At 48.1% G+C, this 19,678-nt stretch overlaps 1 protein-coding gene across 2 annotated transcripts; it reads right to left on the minus strand.

The window, feature by feature from the left end:
* Positions 1 to 1,252: 1,252 nt before the first annotated feature.
* Positions 1,253 to 19,652, minus strand: DDX24 (DEAD-box helicase 24). Of its 2 annotated transcripts, none has more exons than XM_070357885.1 (9): positions 19,551 to 19,652; positions 17,646 to 18,362; positions 10,781 to 11,293; positions 9,560 to 9,713; positions 8,722 to 9,237; positions 7,174 to 7,249; positions 3,827 to 4,015; positions 2,396 to 2,525; positions 1,253 to 1,793 (listed from the first exon to the last, which is right to left on the minus strand). In XM_070357885.1, the coding sequence occupies exons 2-9, from the start codon at positions 18,358 to 18,360 to the stop codon at positions 1,528 to 1,530; spliced, it is 2,559 nt and encodes an 852-aa protein (XP_070213986.1). In that variant the 5' UTR covers positions 18,361 to 18,362; positions 19,551 to 19,652; the 3' UTR covers positions 1,253 to 1,527. The 2 variants fall into 2 exon arrangements, with proteins under 2 accessions (XP_070213986.1, XP_070213985.1); XM_070357884.1 differs by having other exon boundaries at positions 17,646 to 18,365; positions 19,551 to 19,647.
* Positions 19,653 to 19,678: the final 26 nt, after the last annotated feature.

A 19,678-nucleotide genomic window follows, 5' to 3' on the forward strand; every position in this document is an offset into this window, starting at 1 on the left:
AGCCCAGGCTCCTCCACGAAAAAACAGGAGAAGCCACCAAGATGAGAAGCCTGTACACTGCCACTAGAGAGGAGCCCTGCTCACTGCAAACTAGAGAAAGCCTGCGCACAGCAACAAAACCCAGCACAGCCAGAACAAACAAAACACTTAAAAAAAAGGCATACCCAAAAAAAATAAAAACCAAAGCAGTTTTCTAAATTTGCCTTTGACCTACAAGGAAATGCCCAGGGTTCTAATCCTAGCTCTGAGCAAGTCTTAACCACTGAGCATGAGCTTTCTCAACTACAACAAAGGGTACTAAGACTTATGTCCCAGGGCCTTGACAGAAACTAAATGATAACTAAAGCAGATAGAAAGCACCGAAGCAACACCCAGTGATACCTGAATCTGAGTTCAGGCCAACACCCTGTTGCAGTTACCTACAGGGGCTACGGGGATACAGGTGCCAACTACGAGGCCACGGGAACACCTTTTGAAGCGCAGACTTAGCTGTGCAGAAATGTCTGCTTCTCCCATGCCTGTGGCTACTCACCCAGACTGACCGGCGAACCTGCGGTGGTGCCGGGAGGTCACATGTCCCCTCAGCTCCTATTTACACCAGGCCCAGATCTTAGCACAAGGGCTGCCAGGGGAAATAAAGCAGCTTCTGTTCTCAGGGAGCCCAGCAAGATACCAGACTGCAGTGCAGCCAGTGCTGTGGGTGTCTACAGGAGGAACACCTCACCTCCTGGGGTTCAGGGGCCAGCATTGCTCAGGGGTGGGAAAAGGCAAACAGGCCAAGGGAAATGCTGGGACAAAGGTTCGGGGAAAGGAATGGGGGCATGAGAGCGTGGGCAGCAACCATTCTGTCATACAGAGGAGGGAAGCTGAGAGACCAGGCTGGAGACCGGCCAGAGCCAAACCTGCACGCCTCACGGTCAGACTCCGCATACTGCTCCTGGCTTCCCCACAAGGGGCTCAGTGAGGTTAAGGAAGCTGTGTTCTCTAGGAACCCGAGAGCAGCAATCTCTACCCTGCCCACCTCCCAAGGAGGCTCAGACAACAGCTGTGAGGCAGAAAGAGCGAAGAAACTGCTAGGATTCTGCTATGGAGAACAGCGGGAACACACGCTGGGGACCCAGGCAGAAATGACTCCATCGTGATCGGCGAAACTCACCACCTCTGCTTGATCCACACTGTGAGCAGGCTGCAGCCAGAGGCCTGGACGGCACCCCCTCCCCGGCTCTGGCAGAAACTCAAGATGACACGTTGGTTCTGACCATTGTTTTTAATTGAGAAAATCAAGTTACATATATAAGAAGCCTGTAAACACTGAAATGCAGAAATATATAAGCTGGCACACAGAATTCGTACTCTGAAACAACACAAATCTGCATGAGGTCTGTCCTGCTGTGAGGGGTGGCGTGGAAGAGAGGGGGATTTCTGGAACCAGAGCTGACACTGGGTGAGATCCAAGGCGGGAGGGTTTCCATACAAGCACGAGCACAGACACGGCGCGGCCGCCAGCTGACTCTGGCCTGGGGGCGGTCAGCCTGCACTTGTGCTCGGCCGCAGCTGCTCCTGCGGCTGCTGCTTTTTCTTCTTCTTCTTCTTCTGTTTGGAAAGGCAGCTCAGCGCGGACTCACCCTTTCTTGGGGCAGACGTGAGCAGGGGCAGCTTGCCTGACTGAGTGGGATACTTGGTTTTCAGGTCATCTTTAAACAGCGGCTGCGAAAGTAAATGGCGCAGCTCCTTCTTCAGGATCTTCATCTGCTTTTGTCTCCGACGCTCTTCCTGCTCATCAACTTTTCCTCCTTGAAACACAATTCAAAATAGATCGCATTTACTATGACTTAGCAGCAGCAGCAGCAGCAGCAGCAGCATAGGAGCGTTTTCTTTCCCTTGATGGATAATACTCATGATGAAAAAATGTTTTGGACCTCTTGGGGAGACAGGGCTCCTAGGTTCTCTGCAGAGGCCAGTGCTGGCTAACTTCCAACAGTTTAGGAGAACCACTCAGGGCCACCCTGTCCTTCAACCCCATGAGGCAGGTACTTTATGCCCTGGTTTTATAAATGAGGACAGCATAGGTACAACAGAGTTGAGTAACCTGACCTGGTCACATAGCTAGTTAAGAGAATAGGCAGCAAACACCTGCAGTCTGCTCTCAGAGCCTGCCCTGACCTCCCCCATCTCTCCACACAAGGGATGGAACTACAGCCTCCAGACATGATGGCAATGGCTGAGGGGTTTAGGCTCATCTGAGATTAGGGCTTCTCGAAAAGGAGGAGGAGGCATCCTGCTGGTTTTGAGGGGACCCATGGCGGTGGGGGAGGCTCCAACAGACAGAAGTTGAAGGGAAAAACCAAAGCTAAAAGCTGAATGAACCCTTCCTCAAGCCCATCTGGCTCCTTACCCCTATACATTTCTTCTTCCAGCTCAATCTCCAGGGCAGCCGCGGCCTGCTCGATCCACGAGTTGTGCAGACAAGCCTGGAAGTTCCGATACTCCGCTTTTTCAATCTGTCGAGCTAAACGGATTCGCTCCTAGGGGCAAGGTAGAGAAAGTATTCATCCGACAGAGGGTTCAGGCCTCTGGGGAATAAAGGCTCATTTAAGTTGTGTTTTTAAAAAAACTCTTGACGTCAGTGCTCAGAGAGAGGCACCTCAGCTCCCATCAAAAAGCATTTCTTTGGTCCCTGGTTAAAGTAATCACGACTGGTGAGTGTGTACACACGAACCTCAAAAGCCAGCTTTCCAAGCCAACTTGAACAGCCCCTCTTCCTGGCAGCCCACCTTGGTCAGACTCCCAATCTACACGTGTTCAAAGGGGAAACATGTTTCCCAGATACCACGGCTGACCTCCACAGCCGAGCTGAGACCTGGAAACACCCCAACAGCAGGGTGAGGGCCCAGCTCTCACTCTACAGGGATAACACAGACCTGTCACAGGACTGCCTCCCCCCGTCCTCCTCCTCCCAAAACACTTCGATTCTCCTTATGCGTACTGGGTTCAGACCGCAGTGATAGGAAACACCAAAAAAAAAAAAAAGGGAAAGATCTTGTGATGAAGAACCACGGGAAGCACAGTGGCTCCTAAGCCTCTCTGCAATCTCCATCTGTCCGCCTCATCTCCCACCTCATTTTCCCACACAACTGACATTCCTTTTGAACCAGAGGAGCCAACAGAACTGGAGCCATTCCTTGCTTTTTGCTCCCCCAATTCCTGGAATTCCATCCCTTCTTCATCTTCTCACATCTCTGCCTGCAGGAGGCTTGTAGGAAACTAAATCCCCTACCCGTGTTACTGTACGCCCACCCGCCCACAGTGCTTCCTCTGCACCTGAACTTCAACCTGCCGCACGAGCCAGTGGACTCCTATGGAAAAGCAGCCACCCCGCTTGGGTGCCTGACACGCGACAGCTCATAGTCAGTAGCACTCACTCAAGTGAATGTTTACTGAGTAAAACCCCAAAGGTAGGAACTATAGGCATCAGCTTCAGGGATGTGACAGACCTTCAGTTTCTGCCTCAGTGAGGCACACTGACCCCACTTCCCTACAACCATCCATCCGTCCAGCTATGCTCTCTGCACTGGCCAGCGGGGGGCGGCGGTTGATGGTGGAAGTTTCGGGGGCACAGTAAAGGAAGGGCTCATGAAGAAAGCTCCTCACTCTGGCCATTTGCCCTTTCTTCCCCCCCTTCGAGGAACGGCACCCTCCCATTTCTTTTTTACACAAAACTAGGAACTAGTTTCCAAGAGTGGTACTCCAAGAATCCCACGGCAAAGTCAGGGAGCAGCACAAGCCCTCCCCTCGTCAGCACGGGGCTTCTGGCTTTTCTTTTTACCTTGACTGCATCCATGTACTGTGTCTGCACGGGGAACAGTGGAATGTCCTCATCTTTCTTGAGGGTTTTGTAAATCTTCTTAAAGTTGATCACATCCTCAGGCCCAACCAACATCAGGCTGAGGCCCTCACTGGTGGCACGGGCAGTCCGACCACTTCGGTGGACATAAATCTCTGAGGTGCGAGGGACCTACCAATAAAGAACTGGGAGGTTAACACGTGGCCGTCACCAAACACCGCTCGTCCCCTCAAGGCCAACAACCCAAGGCAGGACTCTCGTCCCTCCCAGCCAGGCAGCTAGAAACCTCGCCAGCCCTGTGGAGAGATCAAGCCCTTCTCCCTAGGTCCCACATCCAAACTGTCCCCAGGTTTGGCCCCTTCACTGTGCAGGCTCCGCCCCCTGCCCTGGTTCAGGTTCTCATGACCATCCCAATAAAGAGCAGAAACAGTGGATGTGTCATCCACAGCTAACGTGGCGCGGGAGTGGACGACTGCCCCCCCACACCGTGGCGCACACCACTAATCAAGAGCAGTCTTCTCCACGGAGCCCAGGCAAGGCTCAGTGTCTTTCCTAGAGCAGCGCTCCAGGCAGACCCAGTAGATGGTGGAGTAGAGGCTGTGTGCTCAAAATCAAAACTAACCGCTGAAAAACCGTCAACAGGAGGATGTTGGATCCCACTGAAAAAAGATACCCCACACCCAAGGGCGAAGGAGAAGCCCCAACAAAATGGTAGGAGGGGCAAAACTGTGTTTAGAATCAAATCCCATGCCCGCCAGAGATGCTTGGAGGGCTCAAACAAAACCGTGTGCACACCAGGACCCAGAGACGCCACGGAGACTGAGCCAGACCTGCCTTTGAGGATTTGAGTGTCTCCTGCAGAGGCACAGGTTGGCAGTGATGTGCTGTGGGGACAGGGGCTCTGGCTGCAGCAGACCTGGGAGGTGCGGTGTGTGGCCTAAGTCCTCTTGGAGAAGGTCACCATTAGCCCCACCATAGAGCCGCTGAGCAGATGACCCACAGACGGGAGAACAATTACACCAAGGAAGTTCTTGCACTGTTGCAAAAGTTTTAGGGCCCACAACAGATTTACCAACCTGGGGATCTGGCAAAAGGACTGAAAACCCCCAGGGAATTTGACTTTGAAGGTCAGGGGGATTTGATTACAGAACTTGCACAGGACTGGGGTAACAGACCCTTGGAGGGCACAAACAAAACCTTGTGTGCACCAGGACCCAGGAGAAAGGAGCAGTGACCCCACAAGAGACAGCCAGACTCGCCGGTGAGTGTCCAGGAGCCTCCAGTGGAGGCGTGGGTCAGCAGTGGCCTGCCGTGGGGTCAGGGGCACTCACTGCAACAGTTCTGGTAGCTGCAGCATGCTGGCTTAAGTCCTTTTGAAGGAGGTCTCCATTACCCCTACCATATTTGGCCTCAGGACAAACCACAGTGGAGAGAACACAGCCCCACCCATCAACAGAAAATTGTATTAAAGATTTCCTGAGCATGGCCTCGCCCTTCAGAGCAAGACCCAGACTTCCCATAGCCTGTCCCTCTCATCAGGAAGCTTCCACAAGCCTTTTATCCTTATCCATCACAGGGAAGAAAGAATGAAAACCACAATCACAGAAAACTAACCAAACTGATCACATGGATCACAGCCTTGTGTAATTCAGTGAACTATGAGCCATGCCCTGTAGGGCCACCCAAGACAGATGGGTCATGGTGGAGAGGTCTGACAGAACGTGGTCCACTGGAGAATGAAATGGCAAACCACTTAAGCATTCTTGCCTTGAGAATCCATGAACAGTATGAAAAGGCAGAAAGATGAGACACTGAAAGATGAACTCCCCAGGTTGGTAAGTGCCCAATATGCTACTGGAGAAGAGTGGAGAAACAGCTCCAGAAAGAATGAAGACGCTGAGACAAAGCAAAAACAACACCCAGTTGTGGATGTGACTGGTGATGGAAGTAAAGTCCGATGCTGTAAAGAACAACATTGCACAGGAATGTGGAATGTTAGGTCCATGAATCAAGGCAAATGGAAGTGGTCAAACAGGAGACAGACAGCAAGAGTAAACATCGACATTTTAGGAATCAGTGAACTAAAATGGACCAGAATGGGCAAATTTAATTCAGTAAATTAAATGAACCTAACCCATGGTTCATCATGGTTCGAGACGTGAAATATCCTTCACTTCCTCTTAGAGCACACACCCCCTCTTCTCACTGCCCAGCAACAGCCCTCTACCACACGTTGTCTCCTCCTTCCGTCCCTACCTCTACATGCCCGAATCCTCTCCATCCCTAAATGCCAAGCATCTTTTAGAAAACACTTTCCAACCTAACCTCCCACACCAGAAGTTATCTCTTTGTCCAACTTTATTTTGCCACTTTCTAGTATCTTCTGCCTTAAATTATGGCCGTGGGCATCTCACCTCCTCTAGTGGATTTGATACTTCTTAGGGGCTGGGAACTGTATTTTGTTCATCTGGATACTTCCCACAGACTGACCTGGACTCTCCCAAAAAGAGGAAGAATAAAGATTTGCTCAACTGAACTGGCACCCTCAAAGACTGTTAGAAGTGTGAAAGATTTAAAGGAAAAAAAAGAAAGCAAGAAGGATTTAAAAGGAGAAATAATTACACCAGTTACTAAGTACTTACACGGTGCTAGGAGTAATCCATCAGCCTAAGTTCATCTCATCAGAATAACCCCATGAAGTAGGCAGCAGCATCACCACTCCCAATTTACAAAGACACTGAAACCAAAGACACTCAGTAACATGCCAAAGGCTAACCCACTGAGAAGCAGCCAAGAAGCATTCAAAGGCTGGAAGTGAGGTTTGAGAGCCCATGCTCCTAACCACCACTCTCTGCTAATTCTTGCTAGGTTCACGCACGAATATTAACGTCCGCATCAACAGGAGCTAACACTTAGGAAGTGCCGCCTGGCTTTCTAAAGTCCTCACACATAATAACCTATTTCACCTTGCAGGACTTAACCACCACAGTCTTTTCTCTCTTGCAGGGTAATCATTTTACATGCTAAACTTTACTACGCCCACTTCACAGAAGAAACTAAGACTCCTACCTGCCAGTATTACATAGCCTACCCAAGTCAAAAAGAGAGGGCCTATTTGACACCAGACAATGCCAAGAGGTTTGGGAGAATAAATCTCACCACAGTTACGTGGAAGCAGCTAGCTGGTCACCAGACACCAGTGGTATTCTCTGCTGCATGAGGCCTTGGGACCAACAACTCTCCTTCTCCCTGCTCTCTCCCTCAACCTTGGCTTTAAAAAGTCCCTGCTCAATGCTGGGAGATGCCCACAAATTCCCCGATGTCCCGACCTGGTAATGGATGACATGCTGGACTTTTGGAATATCCAGGCCCCGAGCTGCCACGTCTGTCGCCAGGAGCACACAACTGTGGTAGAGAGAGAAAACTTATTAATAACAACTAACAGCTATCATAACCAACTCCTTACCACAATCGAGTACTCTAAATACTACAACCCTTACTAACACTCTACAAGATAACACTATTATGTACATATCTCCCTTTGAGAAATGAAAAAACTGAGGCTCAGAGATACTAACCTCCCAAGATACATACACGCCTATTCGGCTGTGGAGCCAGGATCCAAACCTGGGTTTCACTGGCCACAATCAATAAAGCCACACTCTGCAATAACACAGACTACTTTAAGTGAATTAAATAGGGTCATATTCTAGGTCTGTGACTTCGTCTCCTATCACCCTCCCACTTCATTCCCTCAGTCACACAGGTAGACATCCTTGCTTTTGCTCAAACATGCCAGATCTGCTCTTGCCTCCAAGTCTTTGCTTAGCGTACTTCAGGCCAGAATGGTTTTCCTCAGATAGTCACATTTCCTTACTTTCTTCCACGCTTGCTCCAATCTCACCTTATGAGAAAAGCCTCCCAGACCACACACCCGCAGTCTGCTCAACTCCCTAGGTAACTTCACTTCTTAGCACCTAGCACCACTTGACAAGCTATATACTTACTTTTTCCTCCACATGGATGTAAACTCCCTGAGAGCAGGGACTTTGCATTATGCACTATTCTATTACCAGGCCCTATGGCACCCCACTCCAGTACTCTTGCCTGGAAAATCCCATGGACGGAGGAGCCTGGAAGGCTGCAGTCCATGGGGTCGCTGAGGGTCGGACACGACTGAGCGACTTCACTTTCACTTTTCACTTTCATGCATTGGAGAAGAAAATGGCAACCCACTCCAGTGTTCTTGCCTGGAGAATCCCAGGGGGAGCCTAGTGAGCTGTCATTTATGGGGTCGCACAGAGTCAGACACGACTGAAGTGACTTAGCAGCAGCAGCACCACAGTAGCAGGTTCAAAACAAACACTCAATACTATGTACTGGATGATGTTTCATAATGTATGTGTAGTTTGAGGAGAGTCAAAAGCACTTGAGATATGTTTTAAAAATAAATGTACTAGATGAGAGTGAACCTGCCTCATGCTGTGCAAAATTTTAAAAAAGGCTGGGGGCTGCTGCTGCTACTGCTAAGTTGCGTCAGTCGTGTCCGACTCTGTGCAACCCCATAGACAGCAGCCCACCAGGCTCCCCCGTCCCTGGGATTCTCCAGGCAAGAACACTGGAGTGGGCTGCCGTTTCCTTCTCCAAGGCATGAACGTGAAAAGCCAAAGTGAAGTCACTCAGTCGTGTCCGACTCTTAGCGACCCCATGGACTGCAGCCCACCAGGCTCCTCCATCCATGGGATTTTCCAGGCAAGAGTACTGGAGTGGGGTGCCGTTGCTACCTTCTACTAATAAGGCTCCCAAGAGAGAAGGTAGCTTCCCACCCTCCTGGCAACCTGGACCCAGTGGCCAGTCTGTACACAGGCCTGACTTACTCCTCCAGATGGGCAAACTGCTCCAGGTTTCTAAGCCTCTGCTTCTGGTGCATGCAGGCATGCAGGGTCAGTGGCATGATATCCAGGACTTTGAGGAGCCCGGAGAGGCGCTTGATGCAGGAGATACTGTTGGCAAACACTAAGGTGCGGCCTGGATACTGCATCAGGAAGTAGTACAGATACAAGTCTTTCTCGTCAGTCTCACAATGGATCTTGGTCTCTGTCAGCGTCTCTACCGTAGCCTCCTTTCTTGTGAGGTCAATGACCTTGGGCTTGCCCCTCATGCCAATCTTCTGCATGAGGAGGTCAAGTTTGGCAGTTTTGTCCATTTTCTTAGCGTGCTTCTTGTGAAGGATACGGGCAGGAGCTTGATGTACCAGGGTCAGTGTGGCGGAAAAAACAAGGGTCTGTCTCTTTGGGTTGTACTGGGAATCACTGAGCACCTCTAGCAGCTGTGAGAGCTCAGCAAAGTGGCCTTTCTCAACCATCCGGTCAGCCTCATCAATCACCAGGCACCTACAGATCCAGACAGACCCGTGATCACCAGGTTAGTAGCAGGAAAGAGGAGTCACCACAGCATACTCTGCCAGTGCCCACCCCCCCACCCCTGGCCAACCCAAGACAAACACCACTTTCACCACCTCCACCAGGGCCCTCAACTAACCTCCTTCACACATGCTTGGTTTTCTAAAGGCCAAGTCTCTAGTACCTAGTAGGGTATCTAGTACCAAGGCTTAGTACCCCACAATGGCACTTTGTGACAGGGAGGATGCACTGTGCCAAGTCACCTCAGGCCCACTTCAGAACAAGGGGTGGGGGAAAAGGGAGGTACTCTCACCTGAGCTGCCGAAGGTTGCTCAAATGAGGGTGCTTTTCTTTAACTAGCTCCCACAGCCGGCCTGGAGTGGCAATCACGATCTCAGGCTGGCGGTTCAGCATCCTCTGCTGTTTCTGCGTGGACATTCCACCAACCAGAATAGCGGTTTTAATGCCTATGGTTCACACAACACGAGGGACAGTGTTAGTCTGATTGCTTATTTCTTCCACCGTGGACACCAGTGCCCCCAGATTAGCAAAGGCTGCCAGTCAGCGGCACAGCTCCCCTCTCCAGGGGAGTGCTAAGAGCTGGCCTGGGCTGCTGATGCTATTACTGGAGGGCTTACTGGGTCTGCTATGATCTAGGCCTGGCCTACTCCCCCAGCCTCATTTTTTTCTACTCTTTCCCCTCACCCGCAACAGTAGCGCTGGATTTGAACCCAGGGATGGTGACATCCAAGGCTCTGGAGCAGACCAGTGGCACACCGCAGTGCTGGGAAGATGGAACCAGCAGCTGTGACACTTCTCCCAGGGGAATTCCTGCCCGTCCCCCTCAATCCAGATTCATCTCAATCTCCTCTAATGCCTAGTGTTCTCTTCTCTCCAGTGGAGGACTTCTCAAGGTGTCCAGTGTGGGAGGAACAAAAAGGATCATGCAGGCAAAGTGCTTAGTCAAGTGCCTCACATACACAGTAAGAGCTCGGTAAAGAATCGTTCCTTTTACTATAAAATTGAAACCCCCACTATGCAGCCTTTCCCAAGGAATTCCCTGAGAAAATTTAAGTGCTAATGCCCTAAAGCAGAAGTCCGCACACTTTTTTGAACAGTCAACAGTTGTGGCCCTGTGTGTGGGCTAAACGGTCTCTGTCACAACTACTAGCTCTATTCCACTCTTCACTGGTGGTGCAAAAGTGGCCATGGACAATGTGTAAATACATGGGTGTGGCAGCACTTTATTTACCAGAAAAAAATAAACCACCCCCTAAACGGTGGTTTGCCAAACCCCTCCAAGTATCCACTGTATTCCGTAAGGTAACTAAGCGCTTATGCAGCTAGAACAGCGTTACCTATGTGTCATCCTTGGGAGAATTAAGAATGTGTCACTCAAACAGTTTTCTGTCTGGCTTAATTTTCTGGCAAATCAAATTCCCTCTAGAGGGCGGGAGGCACAGCTCATTCACCTCTACCACCCCCACCACTGCGATCCTTTCAGGAAACATTTATTCAATGAATTAAACCTCACTTGTAAACTTGGCCACAGCATCGACGTGTTGTTTGACCTGAACAGCGAGCTCTCGAGTGGGAGTCAGAACCAGTCCAAGCAGAGGACGCTTCGGCGGCACAGTGCTGCCACCCAATTCTTGTTTCAACTTTCCAGCCTGCTCTTCATCATGCTTTTCCACCTGGTTGTCTTCCTGTTCCGGGGTGGGCTTCTCCCTGATCAGGGAAGAAGGCCCTTCACCAGCGTCACCATCACCGTCACGGGACAGCAGCCCCGGGTCTGAGGCGGCAGCTCCAATACTGGTTCCTGCCTGGCTGGGTGGTGGTCCAGTCTTCGCTCCGACCTCACTGGGAGGTGCTTCCCCCTCAATTCCAATCTCATCAGGCAAAGCTCCAGGCGCAGCTCTAGCCTCATTACCGGTCTCCCCAGGTGGAGCTCCTGTGTTACTTATTGCTGGGGTAGGCTTCTTCTTCACCTGCCACCGTAGCACTGCGTCAATCATTGGAATGGCAAAGGCAAGAGTTTTCCCACTTCCTTAAAAGCAGAACAAAAAAACAAACAAAAGCAGTGTGAATCAACAGAGGTACACACTCTTGCCTGAGGTTCTATTCTTACTCGGAATAAGGGACCCTGAAATAGCCAAGTGCCACCCTGACCAATGCAAAGCTCCTTCCACCCTACGCCGGTATCCCAACTGCACTGCACCCAGAGGGCACGCGTATACTTAGGCACCTGAGGGTGCGTCCGACAGACAGCACTGAGCTGAGGCCAACAGTAACCGGAGACAAATGTCCAAACAATGAGACCCAAAGAGGCAGGTGAGTTGTGGGTGTGAGTGTTTTGCTGCTGTTGTGGAGGAACATAAAACTGAAGGGTAAAAAATGGAAATCTGTATAATACGTTCCCAACACGTTTCTTTGGTGGAGGAGGTAATGAAAGAAAGTTTTCTTAGTTTTCAAGGAAACTTTAAAGCTTTTGTGTACGCTTGAACATTTTCAAACTAGCCTCTGAATGTGTATGGAGCCCATCTATGTCGTCAAAAAAACAAAATGAAACAAAATACCTCAGGCTGAGAATTTAAAGTGATTCCAAAATTACAATGCCCCAGGCAGAAGCAAATAAGTGATCTCTATGTGAAGAAGCTTTTATCACAGGCCTCAAAAAACTCACAGATGATTTTTCAGAGTAAATGAGCTGAGTTCTTGCTTATAGTACCTTGTTCCTTAGAGCTGCCCATTTTCTGAGATGACTTCTATCGCATATTTCAGGAAGAAAAATGCCAATTCTACACACACTCCTTCAGAAAACTGAAGAGAACACTTCAAGTCTTTCTGAGCCCAGTATTACCCTGATTTCAAAACTAAAGACATTAGAAGAAAACTACAAATATCCCATTAAGAGAAATTAAAAAAATCATCAACAGAATTTTAGCAAATCAAATCCAACAATGTATAAATGGAATAATATATTGCAACTAAATTCAGTTTATCATCAACAAATTGAAAATGAAAAAAGTATACATCCCATATATGCAGAAAAGGCATTTTAAAAAAATACCACCACCATTCCTGATAAGACTCTTTCTCCAACTAGAAATAGACGAGAATTTTCTCAACCTGACAGAAGCTAAATATGATAAACCTACTGCTAACATCATATTTAATGATGAAACACTGAACATTTTTCCCCAAATCAAGGACAAAGCAACGGTGCCCACAAGTTTTAGCCAGTGTGATAAGAAAAAAGTAAACAAAATGCAACCAGACCAGATGACATAATCACCTTTGTAGAAAATCCTATGTAATCTTCAGGAAACCAGTTAATTATACCAAGTTGCAGGATACAAGATCAATATAAATAAACGCATACTTCTATTTACTAGCAACAGAAATAGGAAATTTTAAATTGCTATTTACAAAAGCATCAACAATATGAAATAGTTAAGGATAAAGCTAGCGGAAGTATATACACTGAAAACTACAAACAGCAGTAAGAAAAAGCAAAGACCTAAAAAATTGGAGAGATATACTGCATTCATGGACTGGAAGATTCTAGACTGTCTAGATGTCACATCCTCAGTTGGCTCTATAACCAATGCAATCTTAATCAGAATACTAGCTGGCTTTTTTGAAGAAACTGAAAAGCTGACTTTAAAATTCATATTGAAACGCAAAGGGCCTCAGTTCAGTTCAGCCGCTAAGTCGTGTCCGACTCTTTGCAGCCCCATGGACTGCAGTACGACAGGCTTCCCTGTCCATCACCAACTCCCAGAGCCTACTCAAACTCACGTTCATTCAGTCAGTGATACCACCCAACCATCTCATCCTCTGTCATCCCCTTCTCCCACCTTCAGTCTTTCCCAGCATCAGGGTCTTTTCCAATGAGTCAGTTCTTCACATCAGGTGGCCAAAGTATTGGAGTTTCAGCTTCAGCATCAGTCCTTCCAATGAATATTCAGGACTGATTTCCTTGAGAATTCACTGGTTTGATCTCCTTGCAGCTCAAGGGACTCTCAAGAGTCTTCTCCAACACCATAATTCAAAAGCATCAGTTCTTCAGCACTCAGCTTTCTTTATAGTCCAACTCTCATATCCATACATGACTACTGGAAAAACCATAGCTTTGACTAGATGGACCTTTGTTGGCAAAGTCATGTCTCTGCTTTCTAATATGTTATCGAGTTTGGTCATAGTTTCCTTCCAAGGAGCAAGCGTCACTTAATTTCATGGCTGCAGTCACCAGAATAGCCAAAACAACTTTTAAAAAGAACAAAGTTGGAGGACTTACACTACTTGACTTTAAGACTTGCACTAAAGCTACACTATCCAACACTGTGAGGTGTTGGGAAAACAGTAAAGATAGACAAATGGGTCAATGGAAAAGAGAAGACTCCAGAAATAAACCCACACCTATATTGTTACCAATTTTCAAAAAAGATGTGAAGGCAATTTAGTGGGGAAAGAGTTTTTCAACAAACAATGCTGGAGTAATTAGATATCCATATGCAAAACAAAACCAAATCTTTGATCCATATTTCTGACCACAAAAGTTAACACAGGAACAATCCGACTGAAACACAGAACCTAAAACTAAACTAGTAACACCTCCACAAGAAAACGTAAGAGAAAATCTTTGTGATCTTGTGTTAGGCAAAAGATTCTCAGGAAAGCAAATCTGTAAAAGATCATTTAAACTTCACCAAAATAGTAACTCCTGCTCTTCAGAAGAGAACTAAAAGATAAGGCACAAACTAGGGGAGAAAAATGCACACCATATATCTGATACAGGAGGTGTATCTACAACATATAATAAATTCAGTAATAAAACCACAACCCAATTGAAACACAGGCAAAAGAACTAAGCAGGTATCACCAAAGATGATGACATGGATGACAATTAAGCACTTGAAAAGATGCTGCTTCACTAGTTACTTTGGAAATACCAATTAAAGCCACAAGGAAGTAACACTAAAAATTTTAAAATCTAAATTAAAGACCGACCACACTAAGCCCTGGCAAGGACACGGATCAATTCAAACTCATAAGTTGGTGATTATGTAAAATGGTACAATCACTTTGGAAAACTCCTAAGAAGTTACATTTACAAAAGACCTAGCCATTCCACATCTAGGTATTCAGCCAATGAATCAAAGCATACGTCCAAAGACTGATATGCCAATATTTATGATAGTTTTACTTGTAAACGCCAAAAACTAGAAAGACCAGAACCATCCATCAACACAGATAAACAAACTGCACTATATCCATTCAGTGGAATGCCGCTTATCAGGGGAAAGAAACGAACCACTGGTATCTGCAATAACACGGTTGAATCTCAAAGGATGCTGAGTTAAAGCGCAAGGTTCTCCCTCCCCAAAATACATATTTGTAGGATCTATTTTAAAATTCCGGAAAATGCAAACTAATCTATAGCGATAAAAAGACTATTAGAGGTTATCTGGGGATGGATAAGGAGCGGACCAGAGAAGGCGGGATTCTTAAGGGGCCTAACATCTTTTGGGGGTGATGGGTAAGTTCATTACCGGCATTGGCAGCAGTCCGTCTACAGCAGTTTGTCTCTGAGACTTGGACCTGTGGATCCACAGCACTCAAGAGAAACAGCCTGAGAGGATCTGCGGTATAAGCCCAAACACCAATCTCTAGGCGCAGTGGCTCACACCTGGCCTCTGCCTCCAGGCCTCTCTGCACATACCCAAGTCCTGCAGCAGCGCTGAACAGCACACAGATCTGGTCTAGAATCCTAGCACTACTTTCAGTGGGGCAGTTTTAGGGACTGTCTATCCTCAGTGAGGCTGAGTTTCCTCTTCAGTAATATGGGAATAAAAACGGCACCCACCTCACAGTGGTTGTGAGAACTTTCACCAATGTAGCGCACGTAACACACAACTGCTACCTCCACTCCCCTTTCCTGGGGCTCCCCCCTCTTCCATCTGTGTGACTTTTATACAGGACCTCACCTCAAGTTCCCTGACCACTCTTCCAGAAACCTAAGGCACAAAGTTTCTAGATGGTCTATTTCTGAAACAGAGTAGGACCCAATAGTTCTTCCCCATCATACCCTCTGCCTGCCTTTTGTCTGTGGAAAAACTTGAGCCAAACAGTAAGTTTAATGAGAGAAGTGAGAAAATGCAGAAAAAAAGGAAAGCAGTCCAACAAGACTAAATAATAATAGTTTAGTCAATAAACACAGTTAAGGACCTTTAGTTCCTTCTCAAGGGCTACAGATAATATTCTGAGCCACATCCTGTGAGCTGTCTTGTAGATACTGAAACTCCCACCAGATGAAAGAAGTTAATTGCACGATGACTGGACGGTAGCCGTGACATTGTTGTTATTTACTCACTAAGTTATGACCTACTTTTGTGACCCCTTGAACTGTAGCCCCCCAGGCTCCTCAGTCCATGGGATTTCCCAGGCAAAAATATTAGAAGTGGATTGCTATTTCCTTTTCCAGGGCATCTTCCCAACCTAGGGATCAAACCTGCATCTCCTGCATTGGCAGATGCATTCTTTACACTGAGCTACCAGGGAAGCCCATAAGCGGCCACGTTTCTGAGAACCGGCCTCAAGAAAACTGAAACAAACAGACCTTGGAGCTGAAATTAAATGAACTTAAAACAGTCAAAATGAGGCTGGTCAGACTACCAATGACCAAGTTCAAGATGTCTGTCAGAGCTGACTGTGCTGTTTCTGCATGAAGCCCCCTCCCTCTGTCTATAAAAGTTCTTGCCCACTGGTTGTCATGGGGTGGCAGGGGGAAAGCCAGCCTTTGGACAGGAGTCTTCCCCCACTCCCCATTGCTGGTATCCAAAATAAAGCAAACTTTCCTTTCCACCAACCTGGCCTCTTCATTGGCTTTTGAGGAGCGAGCAGCCGCCCCACTTTGGTTACAGGTCTATGCCATACAATATAGTAGCCACTAGCCACATACAGCTATCAAGCACTTAAAATGTGGCTGCTCTAAACTGAGATGGGTTCAAAATACACATCAGATTTTGAAAACAGTGTAAACATTAGAACGTAAAATATCTAATTAATAATTTTACATTAATTAACACTGAAATGTTATGTAATGGTTAAATATACTATTAAATTTAATCTTCACTTTTTAAAAATACCTTTTATAATATGGCTCCTAGGGAATTTTAAATTACACATGAGGCTTGCATAGCATATGTTATTTCTAATGGTTACTGTTGGTCAAGTTGGACTAATAGTTTCAGGTCTGTTTGCTCCTTACCCCCATCAACAGTTTAGTCTCCCAGGGTGTCAACCTAGCATCGCTTCAGAAAGCCGCAGACGGCCCGGGTATGAGGCCTAGTTCAACAGTCACCGCCTGCCCAAATTTGCCTACAAAATCCACCCAATGGTTATTACACACTCGAAACCTTCCAATGCCAATAAACCCACCAACTCCCAATGCAGCCCTTTTATCTGTAGACAACTCTTGAGAATTAGACACTTTATACTGATGAAGACCTACCTCTCCAGAGGGCTGATCTTAGTCCCACTGTACCCCCGAGTCATGCAGAAGAGGTCCAAGAATTGGAAAAAACTACCATTTACAGATCACCTGGGCTTCCCTGGTGGCTCAGCTGGTAAAGAATCTGCCTGCAATGAGGGAGACCTGGGTTCGATCCCTGGGTTGGGAAGATCCCTTGGAGAAGGGAAAGGCTACCCAATCCAGTATTCTGGCCTGAAAAACTCCATGGACTGTATACAGTCCATGGGGGTCGCAAAGAGTAGGACACGACTGGGTGACTTTCACTTTCACAGATTACTTACAATGTACTGTGTAAATTTTAGTTTACTGTTGTTTTTTGTTAGCAGTTTACTATTGTGTAAATGTATAAATTTAGTAAGCATTTACACTTAACCCACATAGCAAAAAGGGCTTCCCTTGTGGCTCAGTGGTAAAGAATTCACCTGCAATATAGGAGATCCAGGTTCAATCCCTGGGTTGGGAAGATTCCCTGAAGAAGGGAAGGGGTATGCGCTCCAGTATTCTTGCCTGAAGAACCCCATGGACAGAGGAGCCTGGAGGGCTACAGTCCATGGGGTTGCAAAGAGTCCGACAGAACTGAACGACTAAGTACACAGCACACAGCAAAAGATGTAGGTACTGAATTTACCTATCTCCATTTAATAATGCAGTCTACAGGGCTGAGAGAAATAAAGTGACCTGCATAGGGCACCAATCAGGAAGTGAGCCATTTCAACCCATAGCTAGCGGACTTCTTAAAGTCTTCATGCAACAGTGCTTTTGTGGTCATGTTCCCAACATTCCCCAGTCTCCCAACCATCCAGCCTGTTAGTGGCCACAAGCCAGAAGCAATCTCGCCCTGGCCAGATAAGAATGCCCTTACCTGTCTCAGCAGCCCCAAGGATGTCCAGTTTGTCACGAATGGCAGGTGCCAAGGTCAGCGCTTGGATTGGTGTGGGGGCAGAGAAGCCTAGAAAGCTGAGTGCTCGGAGAACCGGCTTGGGTACAAACAGATCCTTCCAAGCTGATACATCTGCTTTGTGATCATGCATTTCAGGCATCCACGTTTTTGCTTTTTTGGGCACCTTTGGAGAAGTACCCTGGGAAGGCTCTGATTTTTTTTTCCCTTTCTTTTTCTTCTTTTTTGGTACAGTCTGCGCCAGGCCTTCTGATGCCATCTCCCCTACCTCTGGATCAGGACAAATTGTGCTCTCTCCCTGGGGCGCTGGCTCAGTATCTTTGACCCCAAACGCTTTCTGGGAACTGGTTCCTTCAGTTTCCACATCTTTACTCTTCTTCAACTTCATCTTTTTCTTTGAGGAGCCAGGCTCTCCTTCCTCCTCTCCTTCTGCAACAGCCTGTGCCTTTCTCTTCTTGGGCTCTCCCTTTGAGAAGAGACTGGAGGAACTCTTGGCAGGGGAGACCAACTGATAATCTGTTAGTTCTTCAAAACACACCAAGTCATCCATCTGTCCGTCTGCAAACATATTTGGGTCTATCTTCACCTCCTTCCATTTTCCCACAACCTTGATTCCCTTCTTCTGAAATCTGCCACAGTTTGTTGGCTTCGGCCTTGATTTTTTCTCTTTCAACTTCATGGCTGCTGAAAAGGAAAAAAAAATGTTCCATTAGATTGGCAACTGGGAAGCAAAGGATTCTGAGGCAACAAATATTTCCGAAGCAGCTATCAGGTCTTACAAAAAACTAAGGACACAAAGATGGCCTAACACCAACGCTGCCAGCTGGAGAAGATCACAGAAGGGAAGAAATGTACCCAAGAACACGCAGCTAGGCCTACAACAGAGAGGACACAGGAGGTGTAGCAAAGAGACGAGCTAGATCCAGTTTGGATTTCAGACGCAATACTTACTGCCTGGGTGCCCTTGGCAGGTCCTGCTCAATCCTCTCTGAACCTCAGAGTTTTCATATTTTAGGGGGTCGGCTCTACTGACTGCACAAAGCTTTCTTCCCTCTCAAATCTTACCCCAAGAGGTCAAATGCCTGTGTCACCACTCTGGCTGTTGTCAAGTGACTTAAAACCCAACCAGCTTTAATCATTACATTTTAGGTAATTTAAAAACCATTGATGCACAACTCGTTTGACTGGAACTTGACCCATGTTCTCCCTTTTTCAGAAAGGAAGAGGAAAATCATAGCTTCCGTGGAAAACAAAAGGAGACCTAGGTTCAAATCTTGACGCGCCACTGGTCAGCTGTGGGTCTGGGGTGGCCGTTATTAATCTCCACGAGTCTCAGTTCCTCGTCTGGAAAATGGGGATGAGAGAGCCTGCGGCTCCTTGGATTGTCACGCCATGACGAAAAAGTGGCGCACGTTCAGAACCGCTTAGCATCGCACCCCGTGGGCAAAGCACGCCAGCGTGCAGGGAAGGTCCACTCCCACCCCGCATCCGCGACGCCGCGATCACAGACTACCCTCACCAACCGAGGGGAGGCGTGAGGGTCAGGCACAAGCGGGTCGAGGACGCGGAGTGTGACTCGCGGGGTAAGCCCGGAGGTCCCTCCTTCTGGGGCCCGGCCCGGCCCGCACCGGCGCCTCGTCTCAGGCTCGAACGGGCGCACCAAGCGGAGAAGCCGAACCAGCCAAGCCCTGACGCCCACTCGGCTGGTTCGGAGGCCCTAGAAGAGGCCCCCAGAGCAGGGTCGGCCAGGGCGCTTGACAAGGCCGGCGGCCACCCCTCTCTGGTCCCGACAACCCGAGGGCCTGGAGGAGCCCGCAGCGAGAGCCCGCCCCCAGCCCCGCTCCGGCTCGCTCCGGCTCCGGCACTCACCGCGAGGCTACCCTGCCGCGGCCCCCTCAGACGCCCGGCAAACGCGCCCAAGCACGCAGCACCGGCGTGCCGCGGCAGCGTCCGCCGCAGTTCCGGGGCGGGGCTTGCACGCAGGCACGCGTGCGCGT

The sequence above is a fragment of the Bos mutus genome, chromosome 21, assembly GCF_027580195.1.
Source record: "Bos mutus isolate GX-2022 chromosome 21, NWIPB_WYAK_1.1, whole genome shotgun sequence".
Lineage (NCBI taxonomy): Eukaryota > Metazoa > Chordata > Mammalia > Artiodactyla > Bovidae > Bos > Bos mutus.